This window comes from Eleutherodactylus coqui, chromosome 8, assembly GCF_035609145.1.
Source record: "Eleutherodactylus coqui strain aEleCoq1 chromosome 8, aEleCoq1.hap1, whole genome shotgun sequence".
In the NCBI taxonomy this organism is placed as follows: Eukaryota; Metazoa; Chordata; class Amphibia; order Anura; family Eleutherodactylidae; genus Eleutherodactylus; species Eleutherodactylus coqui.
Genome location: NC_089844.1, coordinates 73,496,074 through 73,517,947, shown reverse-complemented (window position 1 = coordinate 73,517,947; position 21,874 = coordinate 73,496,074). Strand labels below are relative to the sequence as shown.

General features: G+C 44.1%; 1 protein-coding gene across 1 annotated transcript in view; it reads right to left on the bottom strand.

Annotated features, from left to right (window-relative positions):
• LOC136577882 (dynein axonemal heavy chain 11-like) overlaps nt 1-21,874 on the bottom strand; it is a 386,682-nt gene that overhangs the window by 125,670 nt on the left and 239,138 nt on the right. Inside the window, exons 49-50 of the mRNA XM_066577801.1 lie at nt 6,887-7,120; nt 2,471-2,617 (exon numbers count right to left, since the gene is read on the bottom strand). Of these exons, the coding sequence (XP_066433898.1) occupies nt 2,471-2,617; nt 6,887-7,120 (381 nt within the window). The remainder of the gene's footprint in view (nt 1-2,470; nt 2,618-6,886; nt 7,121-21,874) is intronic.

Genomic DNA, 21,874 nt, shown 5'->3' with positions numbered 1-21,874 from the left:
GGAAACCTCGGTGCTACATCATAATACTATTAAATCACATTGTGAGGCAAACAATACAAATCTGACATTTAAAGAGTTATAGCAGGGATGAACTGAGTATGATCTGGGCAATGAAGGTCATGGGGCCGTTATCATAGGTTCATGCTGAAGGTTAAACTGTGGTACAGCCACAGGACCCCTAGAGAAGAGTCACCCCCATTACCCTCATCCCAGTTCCAGACACAGAGCTGTACAGTGCTGACAAAGTGGTAGTTCAATGCTCTCCACTAGAGATGAGCAAACGTACTCGTTAAGGGCGATTTTGCAATCGAGCACCGCGATTTTCGAGTACCTGACTACTCGGGTGAAAAGATTCAGCAGGCGCTGGGGGTGAGCAGGGGGGGGGGGGGGGGGAGAGAGAGAGCTCCCCCCTGTTCCCCACTGCTACCCCCGCTCCACCACACCACCCCCCACCCCCCGGTGCCCCCCGAATCTTTTCATCCAAGTAGCCAGGTACTCGAAAATAGCGATGCTCGATTGCGAAATCGCCCTTAACAAGTACATTCGCTCATCTCTACTCTCCACTACAATGCTTCTATTATTATGCTGACCACAATGGTTTTATTACAGTGCCAGACACATATCCCTTCATAATAAAGCCAAAGAGCATATCCTGTCCCAATGTGCCCCTGTTACAATGCCACAAACGTAATACTGGGCATGCATGACTATTGCAACACTTGTATTTTTTTGGGAAAAAAAGTGGATTTATATGGAATGTGTCATCTTATTTTTCATTTTTACTAAGTTATAAATCTGCACTGAAATATTTTTTTCTAATCTGTTTATTTCCCGATTGTATATTTTTAAATTACTGGGACACCAATCTAGTGATGAGCAAAGTGCATGCCATTAATACTGTATTTTATGCATGTCATTGATCAATAGTGTAAACTTAACCTGTGTTACAACTTTAGATCAGAGGTTACGGTCAAGCGCCTATAATTGGCAGTAGTGTGGCACACTAATGGCCCCTTATATCTATGACAGCTTCCATTTTGGCCCAAAAAGACTCATACCACTTGATATTTCAATGCAACCATCAGAGTTCTGAGTAGGAAGTTTAGTTACAATCAATGTAAAATGTATATTTGGTCATATTAAATGAATTGCAAGTGTATTAACATTGTAGAGGAAGACATGGACGGCACATGCACGTATTATACAGTGATCAAGTGCTTATCAGCTAAATTTATAGACATGAAGATCTCAGTTACATTTCGATTAAAATTGTGTAACCCCTTGCCCCTTAACATTGACCTATGTTACAGGGTGCAGCACCACACAGCAACCACTGCCGCTAAAATACAATGCCCATAAGGGGAGCAGGCCACCAGCCTAGCAACACCACTGCATGTGTGGCTATGTCCCCTTGGCTCTGGGCAACACCACCACAAACACAGCACCACAGCAACAACAGCCACCATGCTGGAGAACACCATGTGTGCAGATGTGTGATGTCTGGGGTGGCCCAGTGCCATCGGAGTTGAGCCAGGCAACAATCATATTGTTGGGTCAGTGGGCTGCTTCCCCTGTGGGTGCAGTGTTATGGCATCAATGGTTAGAGCCCCCACTAAAAAGATCCATGAAGTTTCTTGTGCGCCTATACAGTTTGATCAAAATATAACTAAGATCTTTGTTTTCATAGATATAAATTTTCCTGATAAGCACTATGTCAATGTAAAATATATAGATGTGCGGTCCGTGTCTTTTTTCTACAGTCTGGCATAATTGCAAGTGTATGTCTACATCTGAATAGGTCAATTTGCCCTGCAGCAAGGAGGAAGGGGAACACAGAATCCCCATAATCTTGAGGACAGGGCTTTTGTGTGCTCCCTCCTACTCGCTGCAGGTTCACAGCACCCCTACAGTCAGGAGGAAATTGAATGGAGCAACGTCTATTCATTTTCAGTAGGACTGCTGGAGATAGCCGAGTACAAGTGCTCAGCTACTTCCGTCAGTCCCACTGGAATAAAGAGTTGCGGTCGTGCATGCTCGCTCAGACACTGCTCCATTCATTTTTATGTCACTGCTAGGGGTGAAGCAGCCCTGTAGTGACAAAAATAGGGAGACAAAAGACCCCCGTTCTCAAGATCGATAGGGTTCTCAGTGGTGAAACCGCCACCGATCAGACTTTTATCGCCTATTCTAGGGATAGACGATAAAAGGGGATTCTTGCACAACCTCTTTAATGGGCTACTGGAGTAATTTTAATTAGCAAGTCTCTCAAACTCCCTAATAACAAGCATTTAATTTGTACCTCTGCTGGCTAAGCATTGGCTCAAAGGATTTAAGAACGGCCCTTGTGGAGATTTCTATGTGACACTTGATATACTGTAGTAGTGAAGACTTGGAGGTACATGGCACCCATATTTGTGGGCAATACCAGCCCAGACATAATGATCAACTGGATCCCATCTATACATTGTACCTTTCTCTCCTCATCGTCTGCCACTGATTTTTCTTGATTTAATTTTTCTGTCTGCTGCCCAATTTTGTCAATCAAGGCTTCTGTATCCTTGTTCCTCTGTTGAAGTTCTACCTCTTGTATCGCAAGTTTAGACTTCAAATCCTCCACCTGCACGAATACAACAGAGACCTGGTTAATTAAGTTTTAAGAGAATATTTCCAATTATATTAAAATCAGTTAGCTTAAAGAATAAATGTTGCCAAGGGCTGGATTGTGAACGTGTATAATTACTTTGTGCCTCTAGAGGTTGTATAATTATGTCTCTGTATTTATCAAAATACTGGCTTGAAGGCAGAAAAATGAATTTGCTACTTAACTATTTGCATAGATAGACGGCTTTTATCTCTTTATTGTAATGGTTCTTTAAAAGAAATCTACTAATTTACCAACAGCGGATATATAGCATATAAAATACTGATATATATCATAATTGTTTTCCAAATGTTAAATTGTATAATTAATAAAAGGTCAAAGAATCCCAGGTAATATTTGAATTATACAGAAGACACAGAGCACAGAACTGCATACAATTATTATGTAAGGGGCTCACTAAGATGACATAGGTATATAATGTCAATATTTCCCAATATGCCCTAAGGCCGATGACACACTTCTTTGTTTTGGCCTCTGTTTTGTGTCCATAATAGTGAAGTGCCCCTCAAGCTGACTTTGGGTCTCCTGACCTGAACTCCAAGCATCATAGGAATATATGATGCGCAGGGTTAAGGTAAGGGACCTGCAGTCAGGTCAGGACGAACTTTTGTATTACGGACGGAAAACGGAGGCCAAAATATGGCAGTTTGTCACCGGCGTAAGTATCAGTGGCTCCAACTCTAGCAGACCTAGCCTATTCATGTTACGTGAACATTTCTCAGAAAATAAAAGTAAGAATGGCTTTACACGGGCCAACTATTGCTAAGAATAGCTCAAATTATTGATTTTGAGCGTTAGTTGTCCCATGTAAACAAGGGAGCTGAAAGGGTACTGGGCAACAAATCGTTCAGTAGTTGCTAGTTGCTTCATTTCAGCTCACTGAAGTGAAACAACCAGTGATCGAGTTCTTGCTCAGTGTAAACAGGCACTTAGTCAACTTTGAACAACTTCCTGTTCACAGTGAATGGAGGCGGGCGGCCGGAAGACAACTCCAGTGCGCTTTGCCTCCATTCACTGAACAACTATCACTCCTATGTGAAAGCACAGAAGCAATAGTCATTGAGAAGAATGTCGGACACTTCTGTGCTCAAAAGTTTACCAGTGCAGAGTAACCGTAAGGCCACATAGAGGGGCACACCGAACAGCATATTGGAAAATGATTGCTAATGGTAACATGGTTTTTCAGGTAAAACTGCTGTTTATCTGCAAAACTGAGCAAGACTTAATGAATAGACCTTTAATGGTCACCTGGTAGTCACTCTGTGTGGCTTTAACCTAAAAACAGCAGACTTGTTTTTATAGCCCTCTAATCAGATTCTCCACCTACATTTATTTTTAGAAAATATGGATAGAGTATGTTCACAGGGGGTGGAAATGCTGTGTAATCTCGCAATGCAAAGAAATCATTTGGAAATTTGCCTGTGTAAATGCATCCTAACTAAGATGTTCCACTAACATCTCAATTGCTCCTGTGCTGAGAGTAGTGAAAGGCGAATGTAGATTGGTAACATTCAAGATGTAACATTTCCCATTTCAGCCTGTATATTAATTTTTTTCTAAAAATAAATATAAATTTCAATTTTAATCCTAAATTTTATTTTAAATTCTAATTTTATATTTTTTATTATTCGCTATCGGAGAAAAAAAAACAGCATTGGCTTAAACATAGCTTTATGTTGTTTTTCTCTCTAGGTGCTGCCTGTGAACTAAATTATGAGATGAACAACTTGTAATTGAGAAAAGATGTGATAATAACTAAAAGATATATTCCGGTTTCAGCAAACTATTATTCACTGTATAATGAAAAGTTATAGAATTTTCTAATATACTTTTGTATCAGTTCTTAAAGGGGTTGTCTCGCGGCAGCAAGTGGGGTTATACACTTCTGTATGGCTATATTAATGCACTTTGTAATGTACATCATGCATTAAATATGAGCCATACAGAAGTTATTCACTTACCTGCTCCATTGCTAGCGTCCCCGTCTCCATGGCTCCGTCTAATTTAGCTGTCTTCTTGCTTTTTTAGACGCGCTTGCACTGTGCGGACTTCTCCCCTTCTGCTCGGTCCGGCACGAGCGGCGTTCTGGCTCTGCCCCCTTCTACACGTCATCGCGTAGCTCCGCCCCATCACGTGTGCCGATTCCAGCCAATCAGGAGGCTGGAATCGGCAATGGACCGCACAGAGCCCACGGTGCACCATGGGAAAGGACCCGCGGTGCATCGTAGGTGGAGATCCCGGCGGCCATCTTGGTGAAGGAAGAAGAAGGAAGAAGGAAGACGTCGCAGAGCGGGGATTCGGGTAAGTAATATGTTTGTTTTTTTTTAACACGTCCCTTGGGGTTGTCCTGCGCCGAACGGGGGGCCTATGGGGGAAAAAAAGCCCATTTTGGCGCGAGACAACCCCTTTAAAGAATTCAAGATCTCTGCTTATTATCATTCAATTGGGAACTTTCATTGTGTACTTCCAGTGCATAAAAAGCTATTGTGGTCATGTGATGCAGTTATAGTGCAGGTAGCAGAGTAGTGTGTAATAACGAGCCAAGCCCCGGTATGTCCATCATATTTATCATCCATCATAAGTCCTGTTATCAGAAGAGAACTGTATCCTCTGGAAATAAACATTGAAAGTTCCTATTGAATGACACCAAGCAGAGGTCTTGAAAATTGTGTGGAATTAATATGTATGATAGAATTTTCATTATTTATACAAAGAATATGTATTTGCTGAAAACCAGAATAATTCTGCACCAAATAATGAATTGTCTAATATCTCTAGGAATTATTAAAATATATATAATAATGTTAAAAAATGTAAAAAGTCCTGGTATTCAGAGAAAGGTGAGGCTGCTGGATATCACAGGTGGTTACTGTGTAGAAGTAGTTAAAGATTGGGAAGGGATATGCGTCTGAACATGTAGATCTTGCTGGCTGAAAATGGCGTCCAGACAGGACCCTGGATGGCTCCCTAGCCTGGTATTAGTAAATGAACACCAATGCTGCTAACCTTGGTATCCATTTTAACAGGTTTCTGCATTTTGGCTGGACGGAATAGCATAGTCGACTGTGCTATTTTGTCCACCCAAAATGCCAGAAAGGAATGGAAATCGGCTAAAACTGTTTTACTATTAGGAAGCTGATGTGTAGTGACCCAGAAGAGTCACTACATAATTGCACTGATAGTTCTGGAAAAATTATATAAATGTGACTTTCAATGTGCTTTTAACATCTTGTGAAATATCTCATCTTGAAAGTGGTGGCTAGCATAGAGTATAATGTAGATAAAAACAGGCTAGTAACACAGCCTCCTACTCCTAAGCCAATGCACAGTGGGCAGCTGGGTGGTAGCAAAGGTAATATAAGTTGTTGCAATGTTCCAGAAGTTTTAGAGTATGGGAAGATAGTAGATACTGGGGTAGTGCAACATGAACAAAGACAGTTGGTTTAGGAGATAGATCCTCACAAGTTCCTGACAGCCATTTCTAGGTGTGACTTCTGGAGAAGAAAAGATGTATAGTGTAGATAGCGTAGGCTGAAGATTTCTGGGGCCATGGTGAAAAACTCACATCAGCAATAAGGAGCAAATAGAGAGGCAACAGCACTTACAGCCACCACCTTCAGGATAGGACGTGGGAAATCAGATTGTGAAGGACTTTTGGCTTCATCGTCTGAATGCTGATTAAACATGAGTTAACTATTACCCTTTCTATTTACTGGACTTCCTTCATTATTTGTAATAAAGCTTTTCTGAATTAAAAAAAAATAATCAGGAATGGAAGTTAGATGGAAGGACTTTACCAATTTATCTCTATATCTAGCTGTAATGCAAGTTGTGCAAGAGCGTCTCAAACACAACTTGCAATGAACAGCACAGACATAAATCTGTGTACTGGCCGGTATACACAGACACTGCACATTGACATGCAGTGGCATGCCCTATTTCTCGTCTGCTAAACGAACATGAATACAGTAATAGGACACGCCATGAGAAAAAGCGTCCAAGTGAATAGACTCATAGGCTTATAATGGTGTCATGGGCTGTCTGTGGATTAACACAGATAGCACACGGCCCCAAATACGCTAGTGTGCTGGAGGTCTAAAAAGAAAATTTGAAACTGTCAGAAAAACAGACCCCCAATGCATATACTGTATATTAATCAGCAGAAAATTTTGGACTTAAAAGCCATGGTGGATATTGACAGTAGGCCAACATGCTGGGGTTTACCTGAAAAGCGGTTGTTTGCAGCTTCTGTAATCCATTTTCTAGTCTTTGCATTTTCTGAACAAGCTCGTGTCTCTTCTTTCCCAGAAGATTCCAGTACAGTTTAATCAGTTCCAAGAAACTCTTTGGCGTTGTGTAGTTATAATGCTTTTCATTCTGCTGGTACTTTACACTGACTTCATTCACACTCGTATGCGCAAATGTTATAAACTGGCTGATGGAATTTTTCACTTGATCCTGAAATAGCAATGGATGTGAAAAGTGAAGAAATCACCAATCGCATCTGATAAAGATGTTATGCAGGTCGGCAGCGCTTCATAGATATGTGCATGTTATTGTTGGTCTTAACAGTATGAAGCAACTGAATATTATACGATTTCATCACACATTCTCCTAAATGCATTCTCCAATACAGAATTTGGACATATTACACTCATATTTAACACTAAATTTAATTTCCAAATTGCTGGTGGTTAAACTAATCAGATACTTAACCCTTTCCAATCCACTGTCTGACGTCTGAAGACATTCTGATTGAAGGCTGTACAGCTCCAATGTTGGAAGACGTCCAACAGGGTATTCTTACTGTATATTACTAGCTGCTCTGTTGTCGGGGGCCTCTCCAGTATGTCCCATACCGCAGTACTGGCTCTAGCCAGCAGATTGCACCATTGTATAATGGCAGAAAGAGAAAGCCCCCTAGGAAACCTTGAATCCAAAATTGGATTGCAAAGGGTTAAAGGCAACGTTCCCCTTTGTGACCATCTTTTTTCTTCCTCCAGTGCATCTAAAAGGGAAAATAAAGCAACTGCACTTTGCTTTAGCCTTGAAACCTCTGGCTATTTTGTGTGTACAACTACTATATAGACCTATGTGTCTCCATGGTAAGAGACATCACACAGTATGTGCATAGCCTGATTCTGGAGTCCTGTTGCCAGTCTTCTGCCCCTAGCTCTTGTTAAGCTACCAAATATAGTATAAGAGAGAAAGTATTATAGTACAGAGGGAAAGAGAATATGGCTTTTGGATTAGACAACACAAACTTTATAGTATGTGATAAAGAAAACATATATGTCTGCTTCGGAGCTGTATTCACAAAATGGATACATATTTTTTCATATACAGCCACGTACACAGCCTTTAATGAAGATATATACAAGTGGTCATCATTCGAAGAACTCAAAACAGCACTGGTACCATGTGTTATGCATAATGCAAGACCTATGTGGGCAGTGCATAAAACAGGATTTATCTTTGTTTTTAAAGGCTATGGAAACCTTAGTGCATGAAAAATTAATACACACACATTTTACCATGTCCCTGCAGAAAAAAGTTTTAATTCTCATGCATTTAGAAAGTATCATACTTGGATTGCAGTCTCCCCTACATTCAAGTTTCTGGCTCTGAGGCATTCCCAGCACTGATCACCTGTTCTCTCCTATGAACATGCACAAGCTCAGCTCCCTCTCCCCTCTCCTCTTTCAGAGGCTGTGTAGCATAACCACACCCACTCAGGACTACACAGCTGTCAGTCCTCTATCTTATCCTCTCTCTGAGTAGCTGCTAGCTTGCTTTCCCTCACTGCTGATAAGAGAAGAAAATTCACCTGAAGTGAATTACAGGCCTCTGTAATAGTAGCTTTCTCTTGATCTCCTCCGCCATCCCCCACCACTGTCATACAGCCTTTTTTAATAGCTCAGTGGAAAGGCAGTGAATGCACAACAGGGAAGCAGGCTAGGGGAGGAGGCAGTCAGTTTACTCTGACTGGCAAAATTTGCTACAATTTTATTCATCCAGTCTGCATTTCATTGGAAAACAATGCAAGCAAAGAATTGGATTGGTCATTTGTCTTTTTTCAGCCTTTCATACTAAGTAGAAACCAATTACAAAAAGTCTTAATTTCCAAAAACACACTGATTAAAAGGAAACAAAAGTGCAAATGTGTACATAGCCTTTAGGCCGCTTTCACACGGGTGACAGTGATATCGCTGTGAGAAAATCCATGCTATATTGCATATGTGTTACGTGCGCTATCGCTGTGTTTTCTCTCAGCGATATCGCGATTTTGTGGTGCTACAAAGTCACACATGGTGCTACAAAATCCTGCAACTTTGTAGCACTCTTTTGCTTGGATTTTCTGGAGGAAATATAAGCTATACCCCAAAAATAAGCCCTATCTGTAGTAAGAAAAAATAAAAATCACCTAACAACTGCTGTGAGCTCCGCCACGCGTCTTTTCCTGAAGCTCCAGCAGACTTGCTTGTAGTTTTCAGCAAGTGCTTCCTGGCTTGGAGGTCCAAAATCCCTGCCTCCAGGAAGCGCTGGCTTTGATTGATTCTCGAACATCATGGCTTAGCCAATCACTGCAGCGCTTGATGAACAAATTACAGCCATTCAATGTGATGGCTGTGATTGGTTCATCAAGTGCTGGCTCTGATTGGCTGAGCCACAGCGCTTGAGAACCAATCACAGCCAGCGCTTACTGGAGCAGGGGATTTTAAACCTCCAAGCCAGGAAGCACTTGCTGAAAATTACAATCAATTCTAACGGAGATGCAGAGAAGATGTGCGACGGAGCTGACAGCGGCTATTGGGTGATGTATTCTTTTTTTTTTCTTAATGCAGATAGGGCTTATTTTAGGGCTTTTACAGTAAGACTTAAAAAGTTGCATTTAAAAGTTGTAAAAGTTCATGTGATGCAATGTAACAGTAAGAAAGGCTCTATAGGGAAACATGGGCTACAAAACATCGCAAATCACGGCAATATTCAGCAACCTACTTTTTTTTCTCGCAATGTAGCATCCTACAAAACATCGCTAATGTGAAGGAACCCCTTGGAAACCACAGGCTTCACATACATGTGATTTGTAGCGCTGTCACATTGTGAGAAAATCGTATGATTTTGTCGCCTGTGTGAAACTGGCCTTAACCCCTTGAGTGGCACGCCCGGAAAAGTTCCGTGACGAGCTCCACTGCTCATAGCAACATAGCCCGGAAGATTTCCGGGCTATGTATCACTATGGGAGCTGCAGAGCACAATGCCACAAGCTGTGGCAGTGTGCTCTGCCTGCACTGTCCCACAGAGAACAAAGCAAGGGCTTTGAAAAACCAGCAGAAGATATTGCCGACATGTCGGCAATGTCCTGCTTTGTCTACAGGTTGCCATAGAGACCATCGGCTTGTCAGAAGCAAGCCGATGGTCTCTGTGACAGGGAGAGCTGGTTGTTAGCTGTCAGAGGACAGCTAGGTACTAGCTCTTACAGCAGAGATCGGAGAAAACCTCCGATCTCTGCTGTGTTAACCCTTTACATGCTGCAGTCTATGTGACTGCAGCATGTAAAGGGCTGTCACTGCAGCATGTAAAGGGCTGTCACCATCGGACCCCTGGAATGTGATCAGGGGTCCTGATGGGTCCCTGTGGAAGTCCCCTAAAGGGACAAAAAAAAATAAAAAAATTTTAAAAAATTAAAAAAAAAAAAAAGTAAAAAAATTATTAAAAAAATAAAAAAAACACTTGTCTCCCTTTACTTTGTAAAAAATCAAAAATACAATCACACATGTGGTATCCATGTGCGTCGTAATGACCCAGAGAAGGAAGTTAATACATTATTTAACCCCTTAATGACATGGCCCCTTTTTTTCTTTTTTCCCCATTTCTTTTTTTCCTCCCCCCTGTTTAAAAAATCACAACTTGTCCCGCAAAAAACAAGCCCTTATATGGCCATGTCAATGGAAAAATGAAAAAGTTATGGCTCTTGAGACGCAACTGCAAAACTAGTTGAAATTCAATGATTAGACCATTTTAAAAAACCTGCCCTGGTGGGCACGACAGGGTGGTAGGAAACCTGCCACTCAAGGGGTTAAGGCTCTGTTCACATTTGCATTCAGGGCTTCTATTTTGCAGCTCCATCCTAGGAGTAGGAAAATGAAATCTGATCCCATGATGGGACCAAACAGCACCTGAAAGAATCCATTGACAGAACAGTGCAAAAAAAACAACAGGATCTGCCCGATTTCCGCCTTCTACTCTGGCCATTTCCTTGAAAAATAGTGCAGCATGCTGCTCTACTTGGTCTATGATTTTTTGACAGGTCTGTGCTGCAGCCAGAATAAGAAAAGGAATTTAGTATCAATTTCTCCACAATCAAAGCCTAATAACCAATAACCAGTGATATATTATTGTAGTTATTCTATTATTTGTATTCTTTTTAACATGTATTTTAATAACTGTCTATTAGGCTTCCTTTCAAATGCACTTTTTTGGTGACATTTTTTGACTCTAAGGAACGCATGTAATAAAAAAAGTATTTTTTTAACTGCTGCATCTGTCTTTAGAGGCTCTTTTGGTTATTTTACCTCCACGACACATTATAAAACTATGTATTTGGTTGATATCCTCACACATTCCATTTGCCTGAATGAAGCATTGCGATTCCCTTCTTGTGTTCAGAATGACAGATTCCTTGTACGTCGCCGGCGCTCTATACTAATCATTCAAGGTTGCTCCCCTGCTTTGCATAGCAAATGTATTTTCACAGTTGTCACAATGATGGACAGCAAAAGAATGATTGCAACAACCGTCTCTGCTTGTTACTACATACAATAGCCCAGTAGGAAGCATGATCTGTGGGAGAGACAAACGGTGTCCCACTCTGGAACATATTAAGTTTGTCTCCGAGATACACATGACTTCACTAGGGTGTCTTACCTCATTCATAATAGATGCTAATCTTTTCAGGGCTGAATGATGACAACACTTCCTGCCCTTCACGGAATTACAGCTAGGTTTTATCAAAGGACTCAAACAGCCTGCTAATTAGACTAATTCCTTTTGTCATGAATTATTTATTTCCATTGGTAAATGATCACTGTGACATTAATGGGTTATGCTCAACTTGGCTCCTCCAGTGGTGAAAAGCTAAAAGCAGAATATATGAAAAAAAGAGATGTATTTTGCTCCAGGTAGCTGATCACTTAAAAAAAAAAGCTTTATAGAATTTAATATTAGTAATAATAATAACCTTTAATTACATAGTACCAAAAAAAAACCTCCAGCACTTTACATAGCAGCTAATTTGAAAAACGAGTATCTTGAAAGATAAAAACGAGGATAAGAGATTATCATCTAAATTATATAACTGCTAATTTATTTTATACTTCTTTTTATATGGCACATCTGTTATTTTGTAGCACTAAACACATGTTACATATCAATTACCTGTTGGGATGCATGATCACACTCCACTGTAATGAATGTGGGTTATGGAATCAGCCATAACATTAAAAGCAATGATAGGTGAAGTCAATAACATTATCTCGTGACGATGATAACTGTCAAGGGGTAGGATACATTAGCAGCATATGAACAGTCAATTCTTGAAGTTGATGTAATGGAATCAATTAAATTGGGTAAGTGTAACGTGTTGTACAACTCAGGGGGGTTTACATGGGACAGCTGTAGGGGGCTTAAGCGCCCAACAACTGTCCCAATGACTGTCACTCTTGAACTTTCACGCAGGAATGATATTTGTTCAGTGAATGGAGGAGCAACGTACCGGAGATCTCTTCCAGACACCCGCCTCCATTCACTGTGAATGGGCAGTCACTGGAAGATGAACGACTACCTGTTTACACTGAACAAGAATGCAATCATTAGTGGCTTTGTTTAGGGAGGGGTAACATCACTCCTTAAAGAGAGCACCAAGAAGGTGAGTGAGGAGACTTACAAGGCCATCCATGCTCCTCTAGGTAATATGCAAATCCCACGTCATAGGCCTCTCACTAGCCAAGCCAGGATTCTACTGCACACTAATGAGGGGCAAAAACCAGAAACAGCTGTCTGTATATGGATTCTGGCTTGGTTCTTAATTCCCAATCATAGCTCTACAGACCTGTATAAAGGGTCAAGCATTGATTTGAAGGAATGCTGCCATTCAACAGGTGGCGCTGCAGAGGTATTGTTCCAACTCCCTTATTTTGCTTTTTTTAAGCTCACTGAACCGAAGCAACTATTAAGCGATTTCTTGCTTAGTATTCTGTTGGGTCTTGCTTTTACATGGGCCTACTACTGGTCAAAATTGCTCATTTGAGTGATTGTGTTCAGCCGATAGCCCATGTAGAAAAACGTTTATGCATGGGTTAGATTGTGATGGTTAGACAACTGGGTAAGGACATCTCCAAAACAGTAGGTATTCCCAGTACACAGTGGTTATTACCTACCAAATCAGTGTCAGGATTATGGGCTCTCAAGGTTCATAGTTATGCATGGGTAGCACAGACTAACCAGTCTAGTCCAATCCCGCAGAAGAGCTACTGTACTATAAATTGCTAATAAAGTTACTTCTGGCTAGGACGGAAAACGAGAATCACTGCCTTAAAGGTAATCTATCAGCTTCAACATGCTGTCCAAACTGCAGGCATCATGTTATAAAGCAGGGGGAGCTGAGCAGTTTGATGTATAGTTTATTAGGGAACTATTCAGTAGAACTTGCAATTTATTAATTTAAAGCTTTGCTCATTCTGAGCTGAACAGTCCAATGGGTTGTTCAATTAGTGACTGACAGCTAGTTCTGTATGAACAGTCATACACAGCTGCCAATCCCTGATAGCTCCACCCACTGGACTCTTCCGCTCCAAATGAGCAAACATTTAAATGAATAAAATACAAGTTCTACTGAATCTTTTCCCATAAAATTATATATCTATCTGCTCAGCTCTTCCTGATCTATAACATGATGCATGTAGTTTGGACAGCATGTTCAAGCTGACAGATTCCGTTTAATTGCTGCCATAAAATTATACTCTTTATTATGATTTTCTAAAATTACCTGACAAACAAAATACAAAATACACATTAATAATTAAATTATTGGTATATAAAAAGGGCACAACATTTCTGATAAGGCAGCCAGTTCTGAATATCAAGCTAAGACCAACTTATGGTTTGTAGAAACTTACAGTCAGGTTTTTTTTACACCTCGAGCCAGAGGCTTAACTTGAAGCTTCTGGGCCCCAATGCAAAATCTGGAACAGGGCCCCAACTATAATGCTTTAGTCATAGTACTGGGCTCTCTATATGGAGTAAAAAGGCCTTATGGGCCCCCTTAGGCTCCTGGGCCCGGGTGCAACCGCATCCCCTGCATTCTCTATAGTTACGCCCCTGCCTTGAGCCTTCACCATGATGAGTTTATAGAAAGGGGTATGCATATAACATAGATAAAGTCCCTACAATCCCCCTTATGCTGTACCTGCTACCTACGGGGCATTCGGTCCCAAAAGGGCATCCCCGCTCCACCACAGACTACTACTACAACTATTGCATCCTATATACCAGATAGATTTTCACCAAAGCATTTCCCCCTCTCTAATAAACAAGAGTGTTCATCAGGGGGTGTTAAATGAAAAATCAACGGGGGGAGATGAAGCTGGGTTTCAGTTAGTGTGAATGGAATTCAGCCCTCCCCAGTGATAAGTGGTATCCAGATACAATACTTGTGGGATGTACTAGAAACACAAGCCCAGTCCATGAAGGCTCCATCTACTGCTAACATCTTGGCTCCAGATAGAATAGGACACCTTCAGAGATTTTGTGGAGTTCATGCTTCCATGGCTTAAGGCTGATTTGATGGTATGAAGGGAGTTACACAATATTAGGCAGGTGGTTTAAATGTTATAGCTTATCGGTGTGTGTGTACAAACAGGCCTCATATGCATAGCAAAGCCATGTTTATGGAGTAAATACTTCTGTAATTTGGTATCTAATAAAGCATATTACAATTCTGCTTGGAAAAATTCTGTATGAATCCATATGAAATCAGTCATAGAAACAGGGCCAATTTTAGGTTAGTTAATGTGTTTGGTAGTCCCTTCTATGGATGCTCCCCCCTCCTTATGGTGTACCATACAGTGCCCAAAAACACTGACTAATCAACAAGCTAGGGAATGTAAATGTATCCTGCGCAGTTGCCATTCAGTGGGTTTGGGCAGCAAGTGTGGGAGCAATAGCAAGGGAAGCTGAAAAAGTTAACCTCATAGATATAGGAAAATTGTCATAGTAATATAATCTGTAAGGCTGAAAAAAGAACATGAGGTAGAAGTCAGTTTTTCTCATTTTAAGGAAAAAATTCCTTCCTGACTCCAGAAGGGTTGTTGATCCAGAGATTATTCTGATTGCGATTTTTGAAGTAATCACTGACTATAACATGTAATATTGTTACACTCAAGAAAGGCATCCAGGCTGCTCTTAAACTCTTTTATCGAATTCACCATCATGTCATCCTCAGGCAGAGAGTTCCATAGGCTCACTGCTCTTACAGTAAAGAACCCCTTTCTATGTTGGTGTAAAAACCTTTCTTCTAGACTTAAAGGATCCCACTTATTACAGCTACAATCAAAATAGACTATATAAATAGATAATGGGAGACATTTCTATATTGTCCCCTGATATATTTATACATCGTTAATTGATCGCTCCTTAGTTGTCTTTTTTTTAAAAACTAAATAACCCTAATTTTGATAGCCTCCCTGGGTATTGTAGTCTACCCATTCCATATAGTAATTTAGTTGAATGTCTTTGAACCCACTGAAGCTCTGATATGTCCTTGAGTGATGATGATTAACCATTCAGTTGTTGCCGACTCTGGGTCACCCTATGAATCATCTCTCACTATTTTCGTCTATTAAATACAGCTACTTTTAACTGGCAAATATTCATGCCAGTGTCTACCATTATTGTGTCTAACCAGTGACAACCTCTTCTTCGTGAACCACTGACAAATACCATCATAATATTTTTCTCCAGTCCATCTGCCCACATGATGTGTCTAATATAAGATAGTTTTGGTTTTGAAATCTTTGCCTGTAGGCACGTTTTTGGTGTGACTATCTAGAACTTCCTTGTTAGTGATTCTTGCTGTCCATGGGATCCAAAGCATTCTTCTCCAGCATCATAATTCAAAAGCGCCTAACTTCCCCCTGTTGTCCTTTTAAAATGTCCAGCTTTCAAAAGAAAGCAGAAGTTGCAATGGGAAAAATAATTGCATTTACAAGGCAGCACTTGCAATTATTTTACAATTATTTTTCCTTCTTGAGTACCGGTCCCCAAAACTGTACACAATATTCCATGTTTGGTCTGACCAGTGATTTGTAAAGAGGAAGAACAATGTTCTCGTCATGTACTGCTATGCCTGTTTTGATGCACCCCATGATCCTATTTGCTTGGCAGCAGCTGCCTGACACTGGTTGCTCTAGTTCAGATTACAGTTAACCATAACCGAGCCCTGTGGTCCCCCACTAGTGGCAGTGACCCAATCAGAGTGTGTACCATTTATAACCACCCTTTGCTTTCTATCGCTGACCAGGTACTTACCCACTTACATACATTCTCGCCCAGACCAAGCATTCTCATTTTATATACCAACCTTTTATGCGGTACAGTATCAAAAACTTTAGAATAGTGTTTAATAAGGTCAACTTAAGTAGAATATATATATACAGTATTGACCATTGATAGAAAAATGTCACAATTGCAGAAATTATCAGGACAGAGGCTAGTACTGTTGAGAATGCTAGAATGGCTATCTGGAAAACTGATAAATATATGTAAAGGTAGTTATTAGAGATGAGCGAACGTACTCGTCCGAGCTTGATACTCGTTCGAGTATTAGCGTGTTCGAGATGCTCGTTACTCGAGACGAGTACCACGCGATGTTCGAGTTACTTTCACTTTCATCTCTGAGACGTTAGCGCGCTTTTCTGGCCAATAGAAAGACAGGGAAGGCATTACAACTTCCCCCTGCGACGTTCAAGCCCTATACCACCCCCCTGCAGTGAGTGGCTGGCGAGATCAGGTGTCACCCGAGTATATAAATCGGCCCCTCCCACAGCTTGCCACAGATGCATTCTGACAGAGATCAGCGACAGTGCTGCTGGTGCCGGAGCTGCTATAGGGAGAGCGTTAGGAGTTATTTTAGGCTTCAAGAACCCCAACGGTCCTTCTTAGGGCCACATCTAACCGTGTGCAGTAGTGTGGAGGCTGCTTTTTGCAGTGTTGCACTTTTTTTTTTTTTTTTGTATATCGGCCGTGCAGAGCATTGCGTCCTGCAGTAATTTTACATTGTCCAGGGCCAGTAGTGGTGAGGCAGGGACAGAAGACATATTTAGTGTATATAGGCAGTGGGCCTTTCCAAAAACATTTGGGAAAAAAAATCTATTTGGGCTGCCTGTGACCGTCCTCAGTGTACTGGGTCTCTGCTGGGGGTAGTTGTCCTAATTCATACGCAGCCAGCTAAGTGTTACAGCAGGCTTGCGCAAAATTCTTTCCTGCCTCTGTGTTGCCTCTTACATCAGCGCTGCATTCCTGTCCACAAGTGTACTGGGTCTCTGCTGGGGGTAGTTGTCCTAATTCATACGCAGCCAGCTAAGTGTTACAGCAGGCTTGCGCAAAATTCTTTCCTGCCTCTGTGTTGCCTCTTACATCACCGCTGTATTCCTGTCCACAAGTGTACTGGGTCTCTGCTGGGGGTAGTTGTCCTAATTCATACGCAGCCAGCTAAGTGTTACAGCAGGCTTGCGCAAAAATCTTTCCTGCCTCTGTGTTGCCTCTTACATCACCGCTGTATTCCTGTCCACAAGTGTACTGGGTCTCTGCTGGGGGTAGTTGTCCTAATTCATACGCAGCCAGCTAAGTGTTACAGCAGGCTTGCGCAAAATTCTTTCCTGCCTCTGTGTTGCCTCTTACATCACCGCTGTATTCCTGTCCACAAGTGTACTGGGTCTCTGCTGGGGGTAGTTGTCCTAATTCATACGCAGCCAGCTAAGTGTTACAGCAGGCTTGCGCAAAATTCTTTCCTGCCTCTGCTGTGCATTCCGTAAGCGAAGTCAGCCTTCAACCACAGGCCAATAAGCGGCACATTTAATTACAGCATTCTGTTTCTGCACTACTGGTAATACAGCATGCTGAGGGGTAGGGGTAGGCCTAGAGGACGTGGACGTGGGCGAGGACGCGGAGGCCCAAGTCAGGGTGTGGGCACAGGCCGAGCCAGTGCGGTGGCCAGGGGTAGAGGCAGGGCCAGACCGAATAATCCACCAACTGTTTCCCAAAGCGCCCCCTCGTGCCATGCCACCCTGCAGAGGCCAAGGTGCTCTAAGGTGTGGCAGTTTTTCACAGAGACGCTTGACGACCGACGAACAGTGGTGTGCAACCTTTGTCGCGCCAAGATCAGCTGGGGAGCCACCACCACCAGCATGCGCAGGCATATGATGGCCAAGCACCCCACAAGGTGGGACGAAGGCCGTTCACTGCCTCCGGTTTGCACCACTGCCTCTCCCCCTGTGCCCCAACCTGCCACTGAGATCCAACCCCCCTCTCAGGACACAGGCACTACCGTCTCCTGGCCTGCACCCACACCCTCACCTCCGCTGTGCTCGGCCCCATCCACCAATGTCTCTCATCGCACCGTCCAGCCGTCGCTAGCGCAAGTGTTGGAGCGCAAGCGCAAGTACGCCGCCACGCACCCGCATGCTCAAGCGTTAAACGTGCACATAGCCAAATTGATCAGCCTGGAGATGCTGCCGTATAGGCTTGTGGAAACGGAGGCTTTCAAAAGCATGATGGCGGCGGCGGCCCCGCGCTACTCGGTTCCCAGTTGCCACTACTTTTCCCGATGTGCCGTCCCAGCCCTGCACGACCACGTCTCCCGCAACATTGTACGCGCCCTCACCAACGCAGTTACTGCCAAGGTCCACTTAACAACGGACACGTGGACAAGCACAGGCGGGCAGGGCCACTATATCTCCCTGACGGCACATTGGGTGAATTTAGTGGTGGCTGGGACAGAGTCAGAGCCTGGGACCGCTCACATCCTACCCACCCCCAGAATTGCGGGCCCCAGCTCGGTGCTGGTATCTGCGGCGGTGTATGCTTCCTCCACTAAACCACCCTCCTCCCCCTCCTCCAATGCAACCTCTGTCTCGCAATCAAGATGTGTCAGCAGCAGCACGTCGCCAGCAGTCGGTGTCATGCGGCGTGGCAGCACAGCGATGGGCAAGCGTCAGCAGGCCATGCTGAAACTACTCAGCTTAGGAGAGAAGAGGCACACGGCCCACGAACTGCTGCAGGGTCTGACAGAGCAGACCGACCGCTGGCTTTCGCCGCTGAGCCTCCAACCGGGCATGGTCGTGTGTGACAACGGCCGTAACCTGGTGGCGGCTCTGCAGCTCGGCAGCCTCACGCATGTGCCATGCCTGGCCCATGTCTTTAATTTGGTGGTTCAGCGCTTTCTGAAAAGCTACCCACACTTGTCATACCTGCTCGGAAAGGTGCGCCGGGTTAGCGCACATTTCCGCAAGTCCAAAACGGACGCTGCCACCCTGCGGACCCTGCAACATCGGTTTAATCTGCCACTGCACCGACTGCTGTGCGACGTGCCCACACGGTGGAACTCTACGCTCCACATGTTGGCCAGACTCTATGAGCAGCGTAGAGCTATAGTGGAATACCAACCCCAACATGGGCGGCGTAGTGGGAGTCAGCCTCCTCAATTCTTTACAGAAGAGTGGGCCTGGTTGGCAGCCATCTGCCAGGTCCTTGGAAACTTTGAGGAGTCTACCCAGATGGTGAGCGGGGATGCTGCAATCATTAGCGTCACCATTCCTCTGCTATGCCTCTTGAGAAGTTCCCTGCAAAGCATAAAAGCAGATGCTTTGCACTTGGAAACGGAGGCGGGGGAAGACAGTATGTCGCTGGATAGTCAGAGCACCCTCATGTCTATATCTCAGCGCGTTGAGGAGGAGGGGGAGGAGCATGAGGAGGAGGGGGAAGAGACAGCTTGGCCCACTGCTGAGGGTACCCATGCTGCTTGCCTGTCATCCTTTCAGCGTGCATGGCCGGAGGAGGAGGAGGAGGAGGATCCTGAAAGTGATCTTCCTAGTGAGGACAGCCATGTGTTGCGTACAGGTACCCTGGCACACATGGCTGACTTCATGTTAGGATGCCTTTCTCGAGACCCTCGCGTTACACGCATTCTGGCCACTACGGATTACTGGGTGTACACACTGCTCGACCCACGGTATAAGGAGAACCTTTCCACTCTCATACCCGAAGAGGAAAGGGGTTCGAGAGTGATGCTATACCACAGGACCCTGGCGGACAAACTGATGGTAACATTCCCATCCGACAGCGCTAGTGGCAGAAGGTGCAGTTCCGAGGGCCAGGTAGCAGGGGAGGCGCAGAGATCAGGCAGCATGTACAGCGCAGGCAGGGGAACATTCTCCAAGGCCTTTGCCAGCTTTATGGCTCCCCAGCAAGACTGTGTCACCGCTCCCCAGTCAAGGCTGAGTTGGCGGGAGCACTGTAAAAGGATGGTGAGGGAGTACGGAGCCGATCGCACGACCGTCCTCGGTGACGCCTCTGCCCCCTACAACTACTGGGTGTCGAAGCTGGACACGTGGCCTGAACTCATGCTGTATGCCCTGGAGGTGCTTGCTTGTCCTGCGGCTAGCGTCTTGTCAGAGAGGGTGTTTAGTGCGGCTGGGGGAATCATCACAGATAAGCGTACCCGCCTGTCAACCGACAGTGCCGACAGGCTAACACTCATCAAGATGAACAAAGCCTGGATTTCCCCAGGCTTCTCTTCTCCACCAGCGGACAGCAGCGATACCTAAGCAATACGTAGGCTGCACCCGCGGATGGAAGCATCGTTCTCTATCACCATCAAAAACGGGGACCTTTTTGCTTCATCAATCTGTGTATTCTATTCATCCTCCTCCTCCTGCTCCTCCTCCTGAAACCTCACGTAATCACGCCGAACGGGCAATTTTTCTTAGGCCCACAAGGCTCAGTCATATAATTTGTGTAAACAATTTTTATACGTTTCAATGCTCATTAAAGCGTTGAAACTTTCACCTAAACCAATTTTTATTTTAACTGGGCTGCCTCCAGGCCTAGTTACCAATTAAGCCACATTAACCAAAGCGATTAATGGCTTTCACCTGCCCTCTTGGTTGGGCATGGGCAATTTTTCTGAGGTACATTAGTACTGTTGGTACACCAATTTTTTGGGGCCCTCGCCTACAGTGTAATCCAATTAATTTTTTGCCCACCTGCATTAAAGCTGACGTTACATCAGCTGTGATGGGCAATGCAATGGGATATATTTATGTACCGCCGGTGGCTTCCTGGCACCCACCCATGCTGTGGGTCCACAGGGAGTTGTAACTGCATGTGTTCACTTCTAAAGAACCCCAGTCTGACTGGGGCATGCAGTGTGGGCCGAAGCCCACCTGCATTTAATCGGACGTTACCTCAGCTGTGATGGGCACTGCAATGGGATACATTTATGTACAGCCGGTGGGTTCCACGGAGCCACCCATGCTGTGGCTGCACACGGAATTCCCATTGCGGAGTTGTACCTGCCTGTGGCTATTTATAAAAAACTGCGGTCTGACTGGGGCATGCAGACACCTTGACAGAATGAATAGTGTGTGGCACATAGGTTCCCCATTGCTATGCCCACGTGTGCAGCTCCTGATGGCGGTGGCACACGATTATATTTCTCATTGCTTCTGTACAGCATTGTGGGCTATCGCCCTGCCCCTTTTAAAGAGGGTCGCTGCCTAGCCGTGCCAACCCTCTGCAGTGTGTGCCTGCGGTTCCTCCTCATGGCAGATGCACTTATAAATAGACATGAGGGTGGTGTGGCATGAGTGCAGCTGAAGGCTGCGCAGGGACACTTTGGTGTGCGCTGTGGACACTGGGTCGTGCGGGGGGGGGGGGGGGGGTTGGGCAGCATGTAACCCAGGAGAAGTGGCAGCGGAGTGTCATGCAGGCAGTGATTGTGCTTTGCTGGAGGTAGTCTGGTGCTTAGCTAAGGTATGCATTGCTAATGAGGGCTTTTCAGAAGTAAAAGTTGCTGGGGGGGGGGGGGGGGGGCCCACTCTTGCCGCTATTGTGGATTAATAGTGGGACCTGGGAACTTGAGATGCAGCCCAACAT